This window comes from Morchella sextelata (genome assembly GCF_020137385.1).
Source record: "Morchella sextelata strain SCLS chromosome Unknown scls_2, whole genome shotgun sequence".
NCBI classification, from domain to species: Eukaryota; Fungi; Ascomycota; class Pezizomycetes; order Pezizales; family Morchellaceae; genus Morchella; species Morchella sextelata.
The window spans coordinates 3,207,751-3,225,266 of record NW_025408617.1 but is presented as its reverse complement, the minus strand read 5'-3'; the positions used below and the strand labels follow the sequence as shown (position 1 = coordinate 3,225,266).

At 45.5% G+C, this 17,516-nt stretch overlaps 2 protein-coding genes across 2 annotated transcripts; both read right to left on the bottom strand.

The window, feature by feature from the left end:
* Positions 1 to 5,721: 5,721 nt before the first annotated feature.
* On the bottom strand, positions 5,722 to 7,805 carry H6S33_006098 (uncharacterized protein; the record flags this gene model as incomplete). The annotated part of the gene is made up of 5 exons (XM_044837517.1): positions 5,722 to 6,100; positions 6,160 to 7,068; positions 7,124 to 7,385; positions 7,433 to 7,497; positions 7,555 to 7,805. 5 exons carry the CDS (start codon positions 7,803 to 7,805, stop codon positions 5,722 to 5,724), a joined length of 1,866 nt encoding a protein of 621 aa, XP_044699407.1.
* A 4,761-nt stretch (positions 7,806 to 12,566) lies between these two features.
* On the bottom strand, positions 12,567 to 17,516 carry H6S33_006097 (uncharacterized protein; the record flags this gene model as incomplete). The annotated part of the gene is made up of 7 exons (XM_044837516.1): positions 12,567 to 12,714; positions 12,833 to 13,169; positions 13,262 to 15,076; positions 15,127 to 15,418; positions 15,487 to 16,667; positions 16,741 to 17,276; positions 17,362 to 17,516. 7 exons carry the CDS (start codon positions 17,514 to 17,516, stop codon positions 12,567 to 12,569), a joined length of 4,464 nt encoding a protein of 1,487 aa, XP_044699406.1.

The window sequence follows — 17,516 nt, the reverse complement described above, 5'->3', positions numbered from 1 at the left end:
GGAGAGTTTACCTCGTCTCATGCTTTCTAGTCTCTCATCGATTCACGCAACTCTGTACTCCACTATCTCAGTGTCTACATCTCATGTTGAGTGGTGTGGAGACAACACCATAGTACAACTCCACAGTCATCTAAATCCGTGCCGCACAACCCGCACACAAAAAAGACACAGTGCGCACAACTATTAAACCTACACCACGGCGGTTTATCCACCACTCTTGTGGAGAGAATTTGGTGCTGGTCAGGATCTTGCGGGGAGCAGCAAGCTGCTCGTGGGGGAAAAGTACGAGACTCATTGAATACCTATCGGACACAGCAATGTCCCAGAAGACAGCCAGATACAAATGTTATTCGTGGAAAGTCATTACAGTTGCTGTTGACAAATACACTGTTGTCAACTTTTCATCTTTGCCTTGGGGCCATCTTGTTCTCTAAACTGTACATATGTATAAAGAGGGACCTTCTCTCCCTCTTCGGTTTCATCATCGGTCCTCATACACGATGGGTTTCATTCATCAGTTCCACACTTCTCAAAAGATCACCTCAACATATAACAAGAAGTACATGGAGCTGAGCCCGCGCATAATGAACAAACACCACCGGCTCTAATACAGCAAGACCTGCCCGAATCACATAAGCTTGAACATGTCCTAGGCGCCTTTGGAAAGGAGAATCTAACGCAGCAGAAATTCCATCAATATCCACTACTACCGTCTCCTGAAGGGCTAGACGGTAGAGGCGTTCTTAACCAATCGGACAATAGCACAAACGCGAGATGGTACATCCTCGTACGGTCACTCTATCAGCTACCGACAAAAGTACAGAATATTTGAGCAAGGATGCATTATCAATGACAGCTATGTAGTAATGTTGTCCAATTGGCCTTTAGTGATGTGACTAAGACTAGCTTCTAGGGTGTCGGTGTACCGACCTCAATTGTGAGTTGAGGTTTGCACTTCGAATTCATCAACCTTCTGCGCTACGAGCTTTGTTTCGTCTGCCCCAGAAAGAAGAGATAGTGTCGATAAGAGGCCAGTTCTTTAAGCTGATTCTACACTACTTCACGTTTCCGGATTGATCTCGAATGCCCAGACCGGAGTATTTCACCTCTCGGATAGTGGTTATACGAACTAGGTCCTCGCAAAGACGAGGCCTTGTGGACCGAAAATACGCAGGCATTTATGTTTTTCAATAGTATTGTTAACTTCCGTTGCACATTTTAGTACGTCATTTTCAGTCTGCAGTTACACAAGGTAGCAGCTACTATTATTTAGTACTAACCTGAATCTCAATTGGACGGTGATGGGCCATACGAATAACCCTTGAAGCCTATGGTAATTCGTGTATGCATGGTAGCTCGGCAACAGGTCCCAAGGCAGTCCGAGGTCCAGGTCCCATTGACCTAATTTCACTTCTTTTGTCACTGACACCGACACATGTCGGGTCACAGCCTCTATAGTTTGACCCTCCTACATCCGCCAAGGTTTCTATCACAGGGAGTCACTCGACGTAAAAGCACAGCCAAACAATCTTTAACGTACCGTTATGAGGACATATTTGCATATATGTGGTGGTCACCAAAGACCAATATGTATCTAGAATCAGATCGGAAGTACACAGCCAGGTCGAACTTACATGCATGATGTAGTGTGAACAAGAGATATTTTCTGGGCAGAAGCAGGTGGGGACTTACCTCGATATAGTGAGTTCGAGGCTCATGAGCGCAGCATGATATCAGCGGCCCTGTACTGCAGTGCCCACTTTAAATCTTCCTATAACGGCAAGATTCCTCAGACTCGTTATCAGTATCGACGAACCATATGTCCGTTTCCATTCTCCTCGAGCAGTCACAGGGCTCTCTGCAGTGAAACAACTTTGGGAGGGGGCCTCAAACGGCTTCACATTGGTCGATAGGAAGGCTTGAGCCCGGGCCATGCGGGCTATGACATAGATGGAGACTCAGTAATGGTCTAGAGAGACCGGCGCTATCCCTATAAGGAAGAAGATACCACAAATGAGGTAAAAAGTGTTTACTTCGTATTCCTGCATGTCTCGAGCCATGCACAGCAGGACAGGGAGGGGTCCGAGAAAAACCAACATTGGCCTGTTATATGGAAACACGAGCACACCCACTCGCCCTATTCGTGAAGATATTGTCCACTAGGAGCCCGGCTTTGTCCACACAAAGCTGTCAGCTGGGCATTGTCAAGGATGGCTTGACTTTGGAGACTGGGACATATATGATTGATCGAGATATATATTTTATCTATCAGGGCTTAGATTCTTTGATCGATGGAACGGGCTTCCATATCTACTGTAGTGTGGGTTTGGGTTTTCTTTAAAAGCCTCGAACTGTGGGATTTCAAGGCCGATTCCCACTAAATCGTCCGATTAAAACTAGAGGCAAGCTACAGCTCTTTTGAGAGCCTTTGTTTGCTTTGGGAGAGGGTTGTAATTATAATAAAGTCTGCAGGGCGATAACAATAGCTCCAGGAGTGAACAAGTAAGAAACTGGAACGGAAAATCATTGGCTCACACATCTACCTACTGGAAACGGTCAAAGAATGAAGGTTTAAGTTAGCCTGCGGGGTAAATAGGAACCAAAAGAGGAATCATGCCGTTCATTTAAGCTAATTATGGAAGAGCAGAAGACTGATTGATATGATATATGTCGAGTTGTGTTCGTTCAATATCGCTCTACTTGGGCTATCATTCATGCGTTCCGACTGTTCTGAAACGCTAACCGTCTCCAAGGTAACCCCCACTGTCTTTATTAGTAACAGTGTATGTACACCTAAGCACGGGTGCTATCGAGTGAAACGAGGTAGGAGGTATTTACCCGGTTGAGTTGACTTTTCATGGGGACTCTATCTACATGTAGTTATGTGTAGGGTAGGGGCTGTAAGATTGATTGCTTACCTACATGTTTCCTGGGCATGACGCTCTGTTTCTGGCCGACGAAACATACCATCCCCTGCAAGCGCCAGAAGAGGGTAGGAATTATGTTTACCCACCGGAATCCCATTGTAAGCCCGAAGATCTCGCCACCAAGAAAAAGGAAGGAAAGAACCCATTACTACTACATGTAGCCAGCCCCTAGCCCATAGCTCCGATCAAGCTGAACCATGATCCAAAGTCAATCGACCACCTATCCATCCCCTGTAACTCACTTAAACCCTACACTACCCACTCTCTCAAGAGTAAACAAATAAGTAAATAAACAATCGCCACCTACGTACAAATGCCCATCAGCCGCTGTTTACGAGTATCTGCCACTCTCCCACCACAAAACAAGCGACCCCAACCACAGGCCAGAACGGTGCTACCCGAGTGAGACTCCATGAAGCCACGGCTCACCAACCAACCAAACCGCAACAACTGATAGGCCAAACCTAACCGCCCATCACATTCCAGTCCCTGAAACTCTCCCCCCCTGAGCGTCTAACTATAACACCCCGTGTTTCGCGCAATATGGAAGAGAGCCCCAGAAACAACATTGCGAGCAAGTGATCCGCCCACGGCCAGGGCAAGGGGATGGATGAGATGGCCGAAGGGGGAGGGGAGGATGATGCGTTAGATGTGATCTTTAATTTTACCATACATAGATACCTACTTATCACAGAGCACCCTCCGAGAGTCGGAACCCTCCTTCCCTGCCATGCGCAACGCCTTGTAAGGCCTGCCCTACCTACCACACTCCCATACCTACCATACCCCACCTAGCTTACTCTACATCTCTACCAATATCAGCTGCGCGTGCGCCGCTGCCTCGCTCGCTTACCACAAGCGACGAGAGGACGAGAGCAATAGTGTTGGTAGGGGGAGGCCCAATTCCTAATATTGCGCAGGGCCGAGATTATTGCGCTTGCAGTAAGGGATTGAATTGGGGGGCCTGCAGCCGGCTGGCGAGACGAGATTGACAGCGGAGATTATGGACCGGGTTTTTGATATTTTTCGCGTGGAGAGGGAGGGGGGGATTACGTAGCGAAGGGGGGGTCGCTGTTTTTTTACTGTATGTTAGCGGATAGGGAAGTGAATAGTGGAGTAGGTATAGTAGATGATGGTATTAGATTGTGGTATCGAGGTTTCAAACTCAAGCTATCCCGATATCGATAGGTCGATACCCATTCCAACGGCGTGGGTTTACTTTTTTTCTTTCTCTTTCTTTATTCTTTGAGGGGCTAGACAGACGTTTAGAAGTTGCCTGCCTGTGCCCAGCTAGGCCGGGACCCTGGGGGCTACCTATATGATATTATATATTATAATATTGCCATGACAATATTATGTGGGGAAGGAAGGAGCCGCTGTCGCTGTTAAGAAAACGTCATCCCCGCCTCACCCCTCCATACCTTCGAATTCGGTCTTAGCTCTTGCTTCCGCTTTTAGGTGGGTGTAGAGGGTATAATATGAATAAATAAGTATAAGACTTAATAACTCATTTCCTCCATGGTCTACGCACGCAGCAGCTGAGCTATAGCTTTATAAGTAGCTATGTAGGCTGGCGATATGCGTAGTAAGTAGATGTAGTTAATATAAACATAATACAAGTAATACAATGATACAAAAGGAAACCATTTTTTTTTTAGTCGTAAAAAAGAAGAGGCATAAAAAAGAAGCAATGCAACTATATAAATAAAAAAACCAGATAAGCGAATACTTTTACTTTTCGTCTCCATTCTCTCTCTCCCATGCTCGCAGATAAAAAGTCAGAGGCTAAAAATAAATAAAAATAAAACAGTGAGAACCTAGGCAACTTTGATCGTCGCTAAAACTCTCAGATGCTCGCTTTCTGTGACTTTTGTACGTAGTTGCTGCCATCCAAAACCAGCCATCCAAAAGTGTATGCCATGCAAAGTTGTCTTCGCTGAGTCTTCGACCCACTATCACCCAACCAAATAATAAGTCGCTTGCTCAAAACTCTAGAACAAAGACACTGTTCTATGAAGAACAGAATCTGGTAAGTATAGGTAAGATCAAAAAAAAGACAGAACCGCTGGTATGCAATCCTCGACGCTAGAGGTTAAGAACGGTTAAGAAAAAGGACGAAGAAAATATTGTACAAAAGAAACTCGTGGATCCCGTATGAAAAAAAGAAACTGAATAGAAGGAGAAAAGATATACAGTGGAGAACTTAGGATGATTGGGTGTTGATGAGAAATGGTGTATGCGTGTTGGTACATGTATATAACTATCCGTTGTGCAATGGATAAGTTTCCTGCTAAAGAGTTTAAAAATTACCCTGAACAAGAGGAGTATAAGAAAGGTAAATGGAATCATAGAAGATGGTATGACAACCAGCTCTCCAAATACACCCCCATGACCCATTTTTTGAATGCAACAAGAAGGGGAAACATAGAAATATACAAGATTTCACTCAGGGCGGAACGCAATGCTTCAAAAGCAATTGAACAGACTGCCGAAAGGAAAGAAAAAAAATAGACGCTTCCAAAACTGATCAATGAATGCCCAGACCCCGGCGTAAATAGTGAAAGAATTTGCTGAAGAGAAAAAAGAATGCTATGAATGGTAAAGGAGCTCCAAAGATGCTGCTTCCGAAAGTCGATAACCGAATGTTGTGAAACCGACTACCTGGCTGAAAAAAGGTGGATGCTAAAGGAAAGTGTAGAAAACCAGACCCATTTCACGAAATCCAAAACGAAGGACCCAAAACATTAAAAATCGCCATTAATGAAACTCAAACGCCGTGCCAATATAACTGTACTTAAAAGGATGCCATCCGGCGAGGGTCACCGCGACTTTTTGAACTGAAGGAAAGCAGTCCTTCTGAATCCCTGGAACAACCCCCGGAAGAGCGCTTTCCAAAACTGGGACTGCCATCGAGGGCCTGCTTAGCTCCAAAGGTAAAGCTTTGAGTCCGGCTGATCTTTCCACGTTTCTGCTGAAGTTTGGCCATTTCCCTTTCGCATGTCTGGAGATGAGAAGAGTCCTTCATCTGAACATATTGCTCCGGCTCGCATCGAACACGGTACTGGTTAAAAAACGAGCAATAACCGCCCTCGAGAATATAGACATCAGGGTAGTAGAGCGCGGGGTATCGTTGCATATTCAACTGCCTATCACGACTGCGAAGATGAAGAGCCCTGAAAAAACCTGTGAGTAAAAGGCGCGAGGAGATATTTCAAGACACGACCGAACTTACATCCTAGGAGCACGATGGGCGGAAAATTCACAATGGAAAATGATGAGCAACTTCTCGGTTTTGGGCCTTTTGAAGAACATATTTTCCAAAGCTTCTGTTGAATTAACGTTGACAGCGCCTGAAATGTGGCCGCCTTCATACTCATACTCAAAACGACAATCTACGACCATGAGTTCATCGTACTCGTCTTTGTACTGGCCATCCATAACTTTGCAAAGTGTAGCTTTATCAATGCGCCTCAAAGTATCCTCCTTACTAGTGAAGCAGGGGAGAATTGATTTTTCGCCAGGTGAATCTTTGATGGGCGATAGCTCTGTGCCCTTTGTACGGACATTCCGCTTCATAAGATCGTCGGGGTTATCAAACATACTCAAAGTCCTCCTGATCTTCCCTCTGGGACGCTGAAACCTGTGGCGGTTAAGTGGAGCAATTGGAGATCCATCGAGACTAGTTTTTAAAGGGCCGGCATCTTTGGGAAATCCCTTGGACTTGGACTTTGAAGACATCAGTGAAAGTGGCGCGCCCAATTCCCTCTTACTCAATTCCTTCTGTTTCCGTGGGGGAGGCGAACAAGCAAACATATCCTCTAACTTGGCAGAGGATACGGTTGGAGATTTTCGAGGAGAACAAGCAAATAAGTCATCTAACTTAGTAGAGGATACTGCAGGAGATTTTCGAGGAGAACAGGCAAATAAGTCATCTAACTTAGTAGCGGATACCGCAGGAGATTTGCGAGGAGAAGAAGCAAACAAGTCTTCCAACTTAGCAGAGGATACTGTAGGGGATCTTCCGAAGAGACTGGATGTCGAGAGACCAGAAAGGGCTTTAGCATTGATAGCTTTGAAGGAAGTACTGCGACTGTTATGTTTTAGGAGAGAAGGTCTAGTGAAATTAGATGACTTCTTACGTCTGAAAATTCAATATTAGCAAGATATTGGCTTTAGACCAGATTCCATTAGCATACTCAACAGGGGCTTCAAGGTTTTTAGTAAGATCCATTCTCGGGATATCCGGTGTTGGAGTGGAAATAGGATCGGGACCAGGTGGACTTGAGCACAAGCTCATCGTGCGACTCAAAGAGCGGGACTGGTTTTTTGTGCGTGCTTCTGTTGGAGACGAGGGCACCATCAAGGACGCGGAAAACGCGGGCTTATGAGGTAATGGAGACAAGTCCATATTTTCGTGACAGGGCGATGAGGATGGAATTACAGGAGTTGTTGGCAATGCTGCGAATATTAGCTAAGAAAGTCTATATGGGAGACGTTTTACACACCTCTTCCATTCTGAGCATTGGGCCCAAAAGGAAACAGAGAACGCCTCGGTGTTGGGACCTGAGGACTATAATTCTAGTTTAGCAAACAATCAACCCAAAATACAATGTCTTTCGGCGCTCACGTTTTGTCAATGTGAAAATTTTGAGTGATGTCCGCTACCAGCAATGATGTTGGAGATGACTCTTTTCTTCGCTCCTTCTCAAAACAACCTCTCGCCTCCGATCTTACCCCCACGCTAAGTTTTGGTCCAAATAATGACTTGCCAGTCGCATTGCTTGGGCGAGAAAACTCATTGCCGCCTATTGTCCAAGGTGTATGAGACGCAAAAGCGCCCTGCATACGGATAGGTGATGATGCTGCTTCGAATTCCATTTTCCGTCAAGTCTGAATACCCTTCTATTTAAACCCGGTGAAATTGGTGATTTCGAGGTGCACTTGAGGCTTTGCAGCTAATGTTGTTTATTCAAATCCGCCGATTGTTTATATTACTACCAGCCTTGGCACTGTTCTTAACGTGTCCAATAAGTACCGAAATGATCCTCCTTTTTTTTTTGGCGATGCAATTTCCAACGAAAACCCAGTATTATCGTAGAGATTTTCTAGTGCAATTAAGCACAAGAATTTCCGAATAAACCTGTAGATAGGGCCAGGCTTCACTACGTGATTAAAGGTCCACTTAAGTTCACGGAGGTGGTGGAAGTGGGTCGTCAAGACGGTTTTTGACTCGAGATGTTGTTGATACTGCTTCTGCTAAATGCAGGTTCAGAAAAGAATTAAAGGAGGATGGATCCGGAGGGCGGTGAAGGGGAAGTAGAAGAAGAAAAAGAAGAAGAAGGAAGGAGTGAGCAGCCAACGAGGATGAGTCTCCACAGCAAAGAAGGGCTTTCTGCACAAGCTGAGATGCTTATGTACAACGGGGGGTGGAGACGTCGTTACTGCGGCGACAGGCCTTGGCGCACTACTTTTCAAGAGTCCTTGCTTGCTGCTTCGGCTGAGACTGGTTATTGGTCGCTGGGATCTATCCTTCGCGAGACCCACCAAAAAAACTGCCTGGCTTGGCCTTCTTCCTTGCTGTCACTTTCACAGTTTCTTTATTCGTTGCTTTCTGTGTGCTTTCCTCTGCATGCATAAGTATGGGCAACGACTGGGTTCTGAGGATCCGATAGGCAGAGCAAACAAGATGGGTCCGAGAAAGATTCAACAAGGGTAGGGGATAGGTTAACCCTCGTGAGTAGGGACCTGCTCGTGAGACAGCAGCAGCAGGCAGCTATGTATGTAGAGTAAAAGCTCTTCCCTGTGAGTTACATGTACTCTACCCTACCCACCATAGATACAACGCTGTAGTGGGGGAGAGAGACACCGCCACTTGCGAGTCCGACAACAGCTACAAGTGACAAACTTGATACCAAATCCGGAAATTAATTATATTTATGAATGCTATTCTGGGATCTATCTCGACAAAATCCAGCCACCCAAAGGAGGAATTCATCAATTCCTCATAAATAAATTTATAGAGGTCACACAACTTAGGTGGGATTTTACTTTACTGCATCACGACGCGTTCAATACACGCTCACATGTGACATATCGCGAGTGTCCAGGAGCAGTTGTTCCATCCTTCAGGGACCACCCCCATCAATTCTTATTGTTATGGTTCATTACATATATTCTACACTCATACACAAAGGTCACTTCCAGTAAAAGGATTATGTACTCTACTTAGGCAGAGTACATGTAGGTACATGTACATGTACATGTACTTACTCTATTAGCTCTACGGAAGTACATGGTTCTCCTCTACTCTACTCTAGAGTAGATACTCTACATGTAACCCTAGGCCGCCGCTGTATGTATGTACATAAGGGTCTCGTCATACCCACGCAATTAAGAAGATCGTAGCTAGATCGTGACCAAGGCACAGACCATTTTAGGGTAAGCAGTGGCCCCTGCTTTTTCTTGAGCTCTTGTTTAAATATCAGGTACATAGAGTACATGTAAATGTGTTGACTCCGCCTTGCATTGATTCTCTGTATATAGTTGTTACAGTCACTCACGGGGTGAAGGCGGATCCTGTCTGATGGCGGTCAGGGATTTGAGGCCAATAACAGAGTTAACTTTGGGACGCCAAGGGGAAATTACTGCAAACACAACCATCAGACAGGATCCGCCGTCACTAGGTGAGCGACTGTACCTGTTGTATCAACGCTCACGTTTTGCAGGTGGTACATGGAAAACTACATAGGGAATTTTCTCGACGATGAAAACAGCCGTCCCTGCAAGGTCCCATGCCACAAGCCTTAGTGGTAATGGAATGGCCACAGCGGCTAGCCACCGCAGCTAGAAATCGGAAAGAAGGCGGGGAGAAATGCGTGTAAATCGAAACGGCCTCTGAAGGTAAAGAAGTCTAATAAAATGTACCATATGGAACATTAAGACTGTAAGACATACACACACAAAACAGAAGACAGAAATCAGTTGACGTGATAACTGATTATTTGATTATCAGACAATCAATAAAATGTGGGGGAACGATAGGCTAATAGGTAGTTGGCACATCCATAAAGAGGAGTGGTGCAGCATAGGATGTTTCCTCTTCGCTGTAAGTGGGTGTCGGCAGGGCTGAATTGATCGCGGCAGCGGGTCTTTATCGGTTATAACCTTGTCTCAAACACTCTGAATCCTTGTTATCGGCCGGTGTGAGGAGTTCCTACCTAGCCAAGGAGGACGTTCTATTTACAAATAACACGTCCTGACTCGGAGACTCCACGCGTCATCTCGTGACTTCTCGCGCTAATAACCCGAACGCAGCATCATAAGTTTTTCTTCAAGCATGATAACCAATGCGAATGCATGTAAACATTCTACTAGAGAATCAACAAACAACGGGAACAAGTTCATACATGGACTATGAAAACATACATACTCTCTGAAAGTTCGAAGGGAGGTACTCTATTTACAGAAGCAATCGGGGGTCTGCACCATCTGCAACTCATACTTTCTTATCGTGGAGACTGCATAGGGCCGACAAATTGAAGACCCACAATTCTGCAGCGCCCGTTTCATTGAGGGTACCGAATAGCACCGGTAGCAAAGAAATGAGCAAGAGAGAATCAGAACACAGCAGAAACATGTAGGTACATCTGTACATACACAGTGCACACCACGGAAACAGTTCGATTCAACTGGAATAATCAATCGATAAACATAACACACCTCATCGAGGTATGCATCTGGACGTTCTTGTCTTACACAACTGCAGCAGCAGTTCAGTAATATCAATGGAGATGGTTGTTGACATTACAAGTTGGGGGAGGCTGAAGCCGGGAGGTTACTATGGTTACGGTACCAGTAATTCCAGCAGTTGCCCGTTTCAAGATCATCCCGGCCTCTGGATTTTCTTGGTTGGTCTTCGTATGAACAGGCTGGTTTCACATAAAAAAGGCCTCAAGCTTAAGGAGGAGGCTCAACGCAAACAGCCGGAGTACGTACAAGATGATCATCGCGAGATAACGTGATGTGACCCGACCCCACGTTTTTCAGCCATCCAAATAATAAACAAAACAACGGGTCAGCGAAAGACTTGCCCCCGCATCTTCATGCAGGCTGTTGATAGGTGATATTAATATATGTTAGGACAAATTAAATAAACCCACCAAGAGGTTTACGAAATTGAGGCCAACGCAGTGTCACAGGTACTGACCTGCCTCCATGGAGATTAAAATTCATTGTTAACAAATAATTTCTACATAAATACTCCACGGCACACCGAACTACATACATTGAATTATTGATCTTTATTTTAATTTCTTTTATACTTTAATTTACGACTTTTCTTCTTCATGCGGAGGGGCTCTGTTTCGACCAGTCTTTACACCAATCAATGGTCTTTCTTTCTCTGGTTAACGTATCCATTGACAGCTCACCGAGGAGTAAACCTACATGTATGTACTCTACCTACAGTATGTAAATTGCTATCTGCATAAGGCCAGAGTATCTGTATGCATACCTACCCAACCTAACTTAAGCACCTGGAACCGTCACTGAACCATTCCTTTTGGGTCCGACCTTACATGCCTACTCTACTTTACATACATTCATGCGTGACACGCTGTATCCGGTTTTTTCCTTCTCGATATGGATCGAGGGCATACGGTTGAGGATGCACTATGCAGGTCTCAATTAACAACAGTGCCCGTACCCTGGGTTCTGGAAACTCACCCACTGGAAGGGTGTCTAGGCACAGAGAGAGGGAAAATCAAGGGCTTTGCTGTCTCCTGACAGCTTTACATACGATATGAAATCGATATGATACTTATGTCAACGGCCGACGCAAGGGATCTGTAAATAAGATTTAGGTCAACTTAATGGGCAAAGCACCTACCCCCTCATTATTACTTGGATAGTGGTTTCCCAACAGCTGCGGACTTGCCAGCGATCAGGACCCTTCCGGTACCTGCTGTGCCAGATACTAGACCGTACTACACTACCGGCATAAAGCCAGCACAGTCACCCGCACAATTTCAATCATGTCTCGTAAAGGTGTCGACGTGGAACTTTAACATCCGTATGTGCGAGCTTCTGTGGAAACCAACTTACATACTTTACAGTCAGTCCTCGGACGCTTCGGAGCTCTCTCACCTAACCTACGTATGTAGGTCTGTTGAGGGTGAGGGGTAATGCATATAAGCGATGAAAATAATAGGAAAGCTTCTGGAAATTTTCCTAATCCACTCCAATGTCGACCCGGGAAACCCTATCATAGAGCTCTAGATAGGTATCTAGAGTATCTCCACAGTGGCGTTCGTTTTGGAGTTTTAGATATTACCTATCTAGGTTAAGTTCCTATGTCGATATGCAGAGACTGCTTTCAGGCATTAACGTGGCCTTTATACATACATCGAGGTCAAGATTGATATCGTAACATGTACTTTATCTGCTTTATTACTATTCATCTAATCTATTTCTAAAGATAACAAAGGAATCACCACTAAAAAGAACGCTACCACAAGAGATCGTCAAGCCATACATATATGCACATAAGCACGTAATTATAGAGGCCCAGCCGAGATTAAGCACTCAAAAGAAAGGACCTCAAACATAAGAACCTCATATTCCCCCCACACAAGATTGGATTCAAGCTTGCTTGTTCCCCTTGAAAACTCTAGCAAAGAACCTCTTCCATCGAAATTCTCTGAACGCCCAGTAAATTGTATATGTGAGAACGACGTTGCTGACCATGTAGACGACAAAGATCCCAAGGTCACGCCAGCGTGTATTGTAGCTAGGGCTGCATGTTAGCTTGACGATCGCCCACAGAATCTAAAGACGCCCACAGAATCTAAAGACGCCCACAGAGTCCAAAGACGCAGGTAGAGTAGGGTGTAAGAGAATGGACTTACTCGATATTGACTGTTTGAAGGTACTCATCACCAGATTTAAACTGGCAATATCTGCAGTCCTCCGTAGAATCTAGGTTTACGATGTACCCATATGCCGTTGAAACCCACTCGCCCGCATATTCGCCACAGGTCTGATTGGCTGGGGGCTGGAACTTCACAAACTCATTCTCTCCGCACTGAACCTCGATTCCATGGATGATGTTTCCAATCAAGCCTCGAACAAGCCAGGTGAGGGGGTTCAGCCAATACAGCCAGGCCTTGTAAAAACCCTGAAGCCCGCTGTATGGCACTAAGATACCGGTAAAACCATTGGTGACGAGGAAAATGAATGGGTTCACTAAGAGTCATTGGATGTTGCGTTAGCTTTTGCTGATCATCGGTGTACTATATAGGTATTTAGTCAATGAGGGGTGAGCGGATCGAGCTTACCGATACTGATGATGGTCATATCCTTGCACATGGCCGCAATCCACATTGCAAACGATGGGATGAAAATTTCAAACAATAGTACGAAGAGAAACGCATAACCTGCGGTTCCTGAATTGTTGGGCATTCCGATCATGTAGTACCATGGCAAGAAAAAGAAGACTGTCCCGAGAATCGCATATGGAATTTCAGCAAGTAACATGGCTGTGATAAATGCTGCCGCCGAGTAGATCTTGCTGTTCCTCTCACGAGTCTCGTAAAGTTCTCTGAGATTCAAAAACTTTGGCTGAATAGCTGTGAGAACCATAGGCGAAAGAATCAAGACCGCAAAGACAGCAAACCCGCGAGATTGCATTTCCAAGACCGTGTTTCCAGATTGAAGGAAGAGAACACCAGCAATAAGTGCCATACTCAAGTTTGAAAACATCTTTGAATAACCATACGACGAATCCCTCCAGTAGTGGAGCCAGACACGCTTAGTGACCTCTTTTATTTGAGCCGACAAAGGCATTGCATATTCCGTTGGCAGACTGGTGAGTTTAGAAGGTATCAAGGCCCTACTGATGTTTACGCTTTCGATGTCATCGGCGACAGCTTTCCCTTCGGGTGACTCTGACCAGATCGTTGGCCAGTCTTTGTTACCGGGAGGCTTCCGAATCGTATCAAGAATATACTCTGCCGGGTTTGCGTCGTGTGCTGCCGCAGGTCCATGGTTGCGTTCAAAGTAGTCAATGATCGTAGCGCCGTTTTCACCGATGGGTCCAAAGTATACCTGCTTACCGCCCCTTGCGAGGAGGCAGATATCATCGAATTCCTGGAACAGAATAGCACTAGGTTGATGGATCGTGCAGAGAATCGCCAGACCGGACTCATTGGCCAATTTCCTAAGGAACCGTACAATCGAAAGAGCACCATTAGAATCAAGACCGGAGGTAGGTTCGTCGAGGAAAAGCAATGCTTGTGGCTGGGCAGCCAGTTCGACACCAATTGTCACTCGCTTCCTCTCCTCAACCGATAATCCAAAACCAGGCTCCCCGATCAGCGCATCTGCAAGGGGTTCAAGCTCCAGCAGCTGAATGATTTTTTCAACGAACGCGTATTTTTCTTCTTTAGACACTATAGCCGGTTGCCTAAGCATAGCCGAGAATCTTAAAGCTTCTCTGACAGTTGATGTACCATCATGCACGTCCTGCTGTTCCACGAATCCAGTGTTTCGTTCGAAATCCGGTCCCAATGGCTTCCCATCCAGAAGAAAATCTCCGCCAACGATACCAACACGTTTTCTTTGTGCCAGATTGTCAAGCAGCGTTGTCTTTCCTGCACCACTGGGACCCATAAGTGCAGTGAGTCGTCCTGGTTTCACAAAGCCGTTGACACCATGAAGAAGCTGCTTGGTGTCATCGCCGGTACCAACAGTATAGTTGACGTTATTCCATGTATAGTAGGACCCGTTGCTCTGAAGCGCTGAACTGGTTTTCTTCATTGCCAGTTCCTGATCATCAGGCACCTTTTCCGAATCATGAAGGCTGCGCGGAGGTGTTGCAACCGCCATTGGTGCTTCGGTCTTTTCAGTCTCCTTAGTGGGTAGCATTGATTCTTTCGAAGCATTTTTGGTGAACGTCTTTTTGGAAGCCCCTCCACCACCAAATTTCATAAATTCAGTTCCAAGCATGGCAATGCCAAGGTATCCGAATGTGAAAACTAGGATAATGCCAAAGTTGCGCCAAAGGTGATCCGGCTTGTAACCGAACTGAACATCGAGGAAGCGAGTTCCAGAGACAGTATCTGACATAGGTTCGGCCCCAGCGAGAAAACAGACTAGAAGCCATTAGCATTTTCATAAAGGTCGATGAAGAACTACAGCATACCTTGATTTGCAACGGAGGCGCCCTTTACCCCAGGAATTAATTGCGAAGGTGAGCATTCAAGTTGAATACCGTGCAACTGGTTAATCATGAGAACTTCTTGACTGTAAGTAACAGGTGATGCCCAGAGGATCCACTTGTAGACCCAAGATTTCATGTTGGAAGACGTCTGCATATAACCCGCAAACAGGCCCATGACGTTCAACCCAAGGAACGCGGTCCTGATAGATATGTTGAGATCCTTACTGAAAGCACCAACAGCACGGTAGAACGCCGTCAAACAAACAGTCGTCATCTAAACAAGTCAGTCAGTTAGTAAATATGGCCAGTGTTATTAGTAGAACAATATAAAGGGAAACGTACGAAAACAAACAACAGGTTTATGAAGAATTTCCCCGCTTCTGCTGTCAATCCAGCCATAAAGTACAAGATTACGGTATAAATTGAGCACTGCGCCGCTAAAATTGGTAGATCTGCAATAGTTCTCGCAAGCACAAGGGCAGATGGCCTGTAAAATGCAAATGCAGTCTGCTTCGACGTGATCGATCTTCCAGTTGTCATGTGAATAGCCTCGGGCATTTGCATCCAGCCAACGATAATGATGTTGAAAAACAGCACACCGCCAATAGCGAATGATCCTTCTGAGGTAAACGGGGTATTGTAGAAAAGACTGCCAATGATAAGTCCCATAACGACGACATTGAAGAAGCGACTTCTCAGTGCTGTGGTATCTTGGAGTTGGAGCTGAAATTCACGCTGCACAAGGTAGTAAACTTGACGAGCCAGGGATACTGTGTAAGGAGAGCCTTTACCAGCCCTAGGAGATTTATCATCCTCCACTGCCTTGGAAAACTCTTGTGCGCAACCTGTTTTCGTTTCCTCGTTATATTCAATCAATTCCTTCTGTACCTCCTCCCAATACACACTCTTTCTGAAAGCCGCCTCCAACTCTGCGGGAGTAGAGGGGACCTTGCCTTCCCATCCCGGCTTGATACGTCGTTCAACTGGATCCGTAACCAAGGTGAGGAAATCTGCAGTTGTACTTCTTGAGTTGCAGTAAAACCCTAGGGACTCAAAGTACTCCCGTGCAGCTGAAGCCTTCCCAAAGAAAATCTGACGTCCAGAGTCGATCACGCAAACTTTATCAAATTCCTTATAAATTTGCTCGCCAGCTTGGTACAGTGTAACAATATTGGTTGAATGGGTCAATGTAGTTAAGATACGCAGAGATCTAATATAATCCACAGCTGTGGAGCTATCGAGACCCCTGGTAGAATTGTCCCAGGCGTTGATGGTAGCTCTAGATGCGAGGGCTTCAATGATTGATACACGCTTTCGTTCACCGCCACTGACACCGCGGATGAAAGAGTTTCCCACTTTGGTGTCGAGCACGTGGGCCATTCCAAACATCTTTACAAAGAGACCTAGCATTTGCTCGACGAATACGCCTCTTGATTCACCCGGAGTTCTCTTGAAGGGTGTTTTGGTCCGCATTGCGAAGCGGAGAGTCTGCTGTACTGTCAAAGTTGGTAGATGGATATCCTCTATAAATCAAGATATGTTAGAATTTGATTCCACCTATTCCAGAAGGGAAGAAAGAAATGCAATTTCTCGTACCTTCTCCATTAAACATGATCTCTCCTCTATACCTTCCCTTGGCCTCTTTGAAAGGTACCCCGCTATAATTGATATCCCCCGCGATACTGGTAAGTTCTCTCCTCTGGTTCGTCAACGCCCTCAAAAACGTTGACGTTCCAGACCCTGGCCTCCCTAGCACCAACAACATCTCTCCCGGCTTGACAACCCCGGAGAAGCCCTGAATGATATTCTTTACTTCTGGCTTCTTCCTAAAATATTCTCTTGCCATGTCATAGATCCCCTTCCCAAATAGCTCCGCCAGTTCATCTGGGAATGTCTTGACATATTCTCGACCAGATCCAGTTCCTGTGACGGTCAGATTCTCAAATGAAACTCCAATCTTCTTAGGGAGAATCCCAGACTCAGAGGCTTCCTTGGTGCGTCGCTGAAGATACTCTTCGAGATCGACCATGTCTACCTGTGGTGATTCCTCGCCTTCTTCAACATCTGGTTTACGCCTGTGAGTAGAATGGCGGGTCGTCACTTTCGAAGCTTTAGTGAGCTCTCTTCGGAGACTAGTAAATTCCCATTGTTAGCAATATAATGGGAGCCAGTTGCACACCAATGATGATGGGCTCTTAGGATAGAGTATTAGCTTACTCCTCATAGTCTTGATAAGCTTCGTTGATATTGACAGGCTCCTCAACGATTTCTCCCCACAGTCCTGCGCCGGATTTCTTGCTTTCATCACTAAAAGAACTTCCTGCTGATTTCGCGACGGCCGTAGCATCTGTACCAATCTTATCGTCTTCCAT